This window comes from Myotis davidii, unplaced genomic scaffold, assembly GCF_000327345.1.
Source record: "Myotis davidii unplaced genomic scaffold, ASM32734v1 scaffold962, whole genome shotgun sequence".
NCBI classification, from domain to species: Eukaryota; Metazoa; Chordata; class Mammalia; order Chiroptera; family Vespertilionidae; genus Myotis; species Myotis davidii.
This window is the reverse complement of record NW_006295559.1, coordinates 6512989-6520109: the sequence shown is the minus strand read 5'-3', so window position 1 is coordinate 6520109 and position 7121 is coordinate 6512989. Positions and strand designations below refer to the sequence as shown.

General features: G+C 36.5%; 1 protein-coding gene across 1 annotated transcript in view; it reads left to right on the top strand.

Moving 5' to 3' along the window:
- ACAD11 (acyl-CoA dehydrogenase family member 11) overlaps nucleotides 1–7121 on the top strand; it is a 70618-nt gene that overhangs the window by 29262 nt on the left and 34235 nt on the right. The window contains exons 9-11 of the mRNA XM_015568070.1: nucleotides 269–395; nucleotides 5398–5475; nucleotides 6138–6276. Of these exons, the coding sequence (XP_015423556.1) occupies nucleotides 269–395; nucleotides 5398–5475; nucleotides 6138–6276 (344 nt within the window). The remainder of the gene's footprint in view (nucleotides 1–268; nucleotides 396–5397; nucleotides 5476–6137; nucleotides 6277–7121) is intronic.

Here is a 7121-nt window from a genome sequence, read left to right as displayed (position 1 = left end):
CCCTTTCGCCTCCCTGCATTGTGCCTACATATGCAAATTAACCGCCATCTTTGTTGGCAGTTAACTGCCATCTTAGTTGGCAGTTAATTTGCATATCACCCTGATTAGCCAATGAAAAGGGTAGCGGTCATATGCCAATTACCATATTTCTCTTTTATTAGTGTAGATAAACTACTGAGTGCTATTTTGGGGGAACTATGGAAGACCACATTATACTCAGAAATGTAATAATTTGGGATATCTTTGTAACTTTTTTTTTTTTACACAGAACCTTCAGAACTACACTATCCCAGATTGATACCACCCGAGAGTTGTTTGTACAGACCAGGAGAGGCCAGGAAATTCTTACGAGGGTGAAGCATTTCATGAAACAGTACATCCTTCCAGCTGAAAAGGTAAGTATTGTGTGAACAGAATGTATTTGTGCTCAAGAACTATGGAAGTACTTCTGTTATCTCTGCTAAAAGTACCATGGTATCTTATCTTTGCAGTCAGTCCTTAATTAGATACTTCTCCTAGCCTTAGCACTGACCTGCTACAGACCTGATCCTGAAAAATTCCAAGCTTCTAAAATATGCCAAGGGCATGCTACAGATCAATCTGTGGAATAAAAAATAAGCTAAAAGAAATTAACTTTTTTTGTAAAGTTGACATTCCTAGTACATTAAAGTAAAACACTACCTTGGGACCTTAGGAACCTTTGCCCAAGGCAGTGACTTAGAGCTTTTATTTATTTATTTTTTTAAGTGAACCCCTTTGAGAACTAAGAACTGTAGAGGGAATGAGATAGGCATATCCAGAAAAAATTGCATATTATTTCAAGCTTTCACAAATACTATCACATGCTACTACTTTAAGGTATTAAATTTCAGTCAGTTCACTGAGGGTGAAGAAGTGACATGATATGTTCATTCATTCAGTTAATAACTAATTATCAGGAGTCTAATAATGTGTTAGGCACCTAGAGAGCCATTGAAAGTAAAAGAGAGAACAAGACAGGGCTTATCCTTTAGCATAAAAGAAAGATTAAATAAGAGATGATAAATGCTATGAAGAAAAGAGAAAAGTTATTATGAAAAATGTAAGACAGATGGGGTGGGGTATGTGTGTGGGTAGAACAATGCTATAGAAATTGTAAGGATTTGATTCTAGCCCACTTCTGCCACAAGTTAGGGGTCTTGGGCACATAACAGTCTTAGAGCTCAAGTTCTTCATTTACAATGTGAATAGGTATGACTAGATGTACAGTAAATTCCCATTTTAATCTTCTATGATTCCAAGAGGTCTAGAGCCAGACTAGCAAAATCAAATGGGAAACTGAAAATGGCTGAAATTCTTTCAACAAAAATTTCAGTCAATATGTGCTTATAGGGCAGTTAGTGTTACTGCTTGAATTGTATGAATAATTATATTTTTAGTGAAGATCTGGCATGAGATTAACCTTGCTCACAGAATGGGATACAGTGTTTTAAAGAAAATACTACTTAAATATGAGGAAATTCTAAAATAGCCAACTCTTATATGTGTTCAGTGATCAGGCATCAGGCATGTTTTCTTTCTTCTTTCTCCCCTAAACTCTTTTTCATACTTTAAGAACTAAAGGAAGCTTCTTCGTAACAAGGTATTTTAATTCTGCCTCTTACTGTATTACAAATAGACTTTGAAATCTCTAAATGGATAGACTTTAGAACAGGAAGTATTAAATAACACAAGTTTTTAAATAATTATCAACACTGGCATAATTTCTCAGAACTGTAGTATCATAAAGAGGTAGTCAAAAATGAGGAATTTGTAAAGGTACTACATAATATATTTCTTATCAAACACAATAGCATTGGCTATTTCTATAGCAATATGAGGGATGGAAATAATAAACAACCCTAAACAGGAAATTTAACCGACTTTCTGACAGAAATAGCAAGAGCTATTCATTCTGGTGCCTTTGAAAGAGCCATTCTGTGTCTTCTTGACGTTTTCACTAAATATAGCAGTACTTTAGACCAGTGATTTTCAACCTTTTCCACCTCGTGGCACACATAAACTAATAAATAATATTCTGCATATACAAAAAATATATTTCTTGCCTATCTGACAAAAAAATAGGTATAATTTTTATTCATTCACACCAGATGGCTGTTGTTGTATTGGCTGTTGTCATTTCTTTTTCTTTTTTTTAAAATATGGGACACTTCATGAATTAGCATGTCATCCTTGTGCAGGTGTTGTCATTTCTTTATTTAACAATCTAAGGCAGTGGTTCTCAACCTTCCTAATGCCGCGACCCTTTAATACAGTTCCTCATGTTGTGGTGACCCCCAATTTCATTGTTACAAATTGAACATAAAGCATAGTGATTAATCACAAAAACAATATGTAATTATATACGTGTTTTCCAATGGTCTTGGAAACCCCTGTGAAAGGGTCGTTCGACCCCCAAAGGGGTCGCGACCCACAGGTTGAGAACCGCTGATAAGGGAAAAGAGATCAGTGCCCCTAACTAAATAGTCAGGTATTGCATGTTTTAAAAATTCTTGCAGCACACCAGTTGAAAATCACTGTTCTAGATTAACCATGTTTCAATTAAAGGACCATTGTAGTGTATTACTTATATGATTATAAATTGGTGGGAAATTTTTAGCAAATAATTTTGTAATATTGACTTTTGACAATGTTCATAGCCAATAATCCAGGGAAGTAATTCTACTAGCCCAAGTGTAGAAAAGAAAATAGGTACAGAGATGCTGTGATAGAAAAATATTAAAGAATGACATTATAGTCCAAGATTTTATTTCATCTTGATTCTTTTAGTTGCACAAACTAGAGATTACTGTTACTGCTTTATGTGTCTATTACTCATGTAATTATCACTTCATTTACTATTTATTCCTTCTTGCAACTCAGATGTTTCTTCTAGGATGAAGTTCCTTTAATGAGAATCTTCTAATAAGCTTTTATCTTTCTTTTTTCCTACTTTTTCTTTTTTTCCCAGGAGAGGGAAGTACTATATTATATTCATCTCTTCTATCTCTCTATACCTCTATGTCTCTATCTCTCTGTTTCTTTATTTCTAATGCCTTTATTTTTCCCTACTTCTTGAAAGATCATTTTATTGGATATAGAATTCTAGACTGCCAGTTATTTCTCTCAGAAATTGATGATGATATCCCACTGATATCTATCCTCATTTTTTGCTCTGGGAAGTCAGCTCTCAGTCTTAATTGTTTAATTATCTGTAATCGTCTTCCTTTCAGAGCCTTTCTTTAACTTTGATGTTCTGCACCTAATGGTGCTCTGGCTTCATTGTGCTTTTTCAATTTGAGGGTTGGTATCTTATCAGTTCTGAAAACTTCTTAGGTATAATTTCTTCCAACATCCCATCTCTCCTGATTCTTTTCATCTACTACTACAATTAGATTTACGTGAGACTTCTGTGTACATCATATCCCTTAACCACTCATATTTTCCTTTTACTGAATTTCTATGCTTCATTCAAGAAAGGAGGAATTTCCACAGGTCCCTCTTTTTTCTTTTTAATATATTTTACTGATTCTTTACAGAGAGGAAGGGAGAAGGATAGAGAGTTAGAAACATCGATGAGAGAGAAACATCGATCAGCTGCCTCCTGCACACTCCCCACTGGGTATGTGCCTGCAACCAAGGTACATACCCTTGACCAGAATCGAAGCTGGGACCCCTGAGTCCGCAGGCCGACACTCTATCCACTGAGCCAAACTGGTTAGAGCATCAGGTCCCTCTTTTGATTTGTCTTTTCAGCTGTATCTAATCTTACTTTCTAGCAATCCATAGAGCAGTGGCTTTCAAAATGGGATTGTCACAATTGCCTGGAAAAATAGTAAAGAGTATAGAAACTCCAGGCTCACTGAAGTAAGGTAGACCTATGCCCTTGCATTTTTACCAAGTTCCCCAAGTGATTCTGAAGCCCAACAAAGTTTGAGAACCACTGCCAAAAGTTTCCAAGTTTAAGGAATATGGTTTAGCTTTTCCTCAAAATACATTCAGTTCTTTTTCAAATTTGTCTGACCTATTTTGATAATCTTTTGTCATATTTTTAATTCCTTCCTTTATTCTTAAAATTTATTAGACACAAATATTTTATATCCTATTTCAGATCATTCTTCTACCTATAGTCTTTGGGGAGTGTTTCTGTTTTGTTGAACTATTGTTTTTGCTAATTCTTGCTAATGGTGGCTTATTTCCTACAGTGTTTGGTAATTTTTCATTTTAAACTCACATTCTTTGAAATGGAATTTTATCTGCTGGGATCATTTAAGGCTTTGTTTAAAGCTTTCCTCCAGAGAGGATTTGCTTTTGATTCTGCCAGCTCCTTGCAAGCACAGTCACCAGGAACACTGTAGACTTCATTTCAGCTTGAGATTTTAGGGCCCCACAGGTCTCTGAATTCAGATCCCAAACTTGGGTGAAGACAGGCTTCAAGCTAGAAATGTTTCTATTTTTCTATTCCATCTTATATCTGGCTTATTCCCCGTGGTTTACGTCTGAGGGGTGGGTGTGTTTTTTCCACTAAGGTTTTGTCCCTTAGGTACCCCTGCTTTGGTGAAGGGAAGAGATGACCTCTGATCCGCCCTCTTTCCATTTTTGGGGCATTTGGCTTTTTCTCCTGACCCTGCCTCTATGGCTCATTAAAGACTAGGGTCCAGCCCTAGGCACTTGTGCTCAGTGGATAAAGGCTCAGCCCACAGACTGAAGGGTGTTGGGTTGGATCCCAGTCAACTGTTGCAGGCTCGATCCCCAGCCCTGCTCCAGACACAACCAATCAATGTGTCTCTCACATTGATGTTTCTCTCTCTCGGTCTCTCCCCCTCCCTTTCTCTCGCTCTAAAAATCAATGGAAAAATATCCTCGGGTGAGGATTAACAAAAGTAAAACTAATAAGGTCCAGACTAATGTGGATCAGCCTACATCCCCCAGACAAACTTGGCTCTAGTGCTCACTCTCAAAGAGTCAGGCTTTATTCCTGGCCTCTGAGCTGTTTTCTTAATTTCCTTCCAGCACAGCTGTGCATTACTAAATGTATTTTTTAAATTACTTTAAGTATTTTACCTGATATTTTCAGTTGTACTACCCTGGGAGGGGTTTCTGACCATTTAGTGTGCCATATTGCTGAATGAAACATTCACACTTTAGTGTAACTTCTTGGGAGTCTATTATCTACTATTGAGGAAGCATAATTTGTGAGCAGCAAGGCTCTAGAATATTTTATACTTCTGTGTCTGGTTTTAGAAAGAAATATTGATTTAACTGCAGCTGAAAAAGCTGCTTCACCTAAATATGTTTTCATTGGATAGTAACAGTTTGTGGCATTATTTACTTTGTATTAACTTTAGCTAATTAACTTTTTATTTTCATTACTTTAAGGAGGTAATTGAGTTTTATGTTCAAAAGGAAAATTCAGTAGACAAGTGGAAAAAACCTCCAATAATTGATAAACTCAAGGTAAGAAAAATAAGAAAACCTTTAACATTGGAAAATTTACATGGAGATGTTTTTTAAGACCTCAGTTTGTTGTTGCTGTTATATATGTAGAGGATAATTATATCAATAACGTTTTTAAAAGGAAGTTAAAAATAGCATCTGTAATATACAAATTAGGTTGCATAGTGTTGTATATATGGTATATGGTGAAGATGTAGATATTTAAACAAAAAATACCATCAACACTACTCACTGCCACCTGTCACTAAATTGAGACTGAAGTCCAGGCAGGATATTTACCTTACATGGATTTAATTTCATGTTTTCAAATCCTAAGAGCAACACATGTTAAAAATCACAATGCAAAAAGAAAACAGTTACTTGGCATAATTATATTCAAGCATGGGAGCTTTTATAGTAGCTATGATTCAATAAGAAGGACTCAAACAAATTTAAATTTTCAGCCAAATCCAAGGAGGCTTGGAAGAAAAGTCATTTCTTTAACAGTTTAGTGATTCATGATGAATTAGTAACTACTTGTTTTTGCACACTAGGATAGAATGAAATAACTTCATGTTTTTAAATTTCAAAAAGCATAAATACTAATATATATATATTTTAAAAACACCTATTTTTGGTCATGGCAAATTATGATCACTCTGGCATATCCATCTCCTCAACAGGAAATGGCCAAAGCAGAGGGCCTCTGGAACTTGTTCCTGCCAGCTGTCAGTGGCCTCAGCCAGGTTGACTATGCCCTGATTGCTGAAGAAACTGGAAAATGCTTTTTCGCTCCAGATGTCTTTAACTGCCAAGCACCAGGTTACTTCATTATTTAAAAACAGACTTTCGCGGATATTCTGAGCAGTGTTTATAATTTCTCTATTTTATGACAAGGAAGTTTTTCCTACAAGAAGTCATTGATTTATAAATTTATCCAGAGTTTTACTTTTAGTTATTTTGATTTAAATATTTAAAAATGAATCTAATGTTCTCAATGTATTACTCTTTTGTTAAACATCATGACATTAAAAGTATTAGTGAATAGAATCTGCTCCCAAAGGGATTGGACTGCAGTTTCCTTACTGGGTATTGGATATTTCTATGGCTATTGGAATGAATAGAGTTCCACATCTTTTGGTTAGCCTCACTATCTTTCCATTTATTCACCAACTATTTATTATATACTGTGTGCCAAGTCCTATTTTAGATCTTGAATATATCAAGGAATAAAATAAAGATTCCTGGGAGGAAACTAAGATGGCGGCATAGATAAACACCGGGAAATTGCTGCCTCCCACAACAATTGAATAATACATCAAAAACACAGAACGGACATCATCCAGAACTACAGGAAGGCTGGCTGAGTGTAAATTCTACAACTAGAAGGAAAGAAAAGCACACTGAGAGCCAGAGGAGCTGCGGAAGTAAAGTGCAGAGGTAGGGGGCTCGCACGCGCGGAAAGGGTCTGGCACCTGAGGACGCGGCTGTCTTTTTGAATCTGGAGGGAGTCACAAGCTCCTGACGGCTCTGAACTCTGGTTCTGGGAAGTCTCTGGGGACCCAGGACTCATACGGGGAGAAACTGGACTGTCTGGCAGCGGGCGATCTTGAGGGCGGCTTTCACTCAGAGGTGCTTGCAGCCGTTACTGGGACACTGAGACGTGC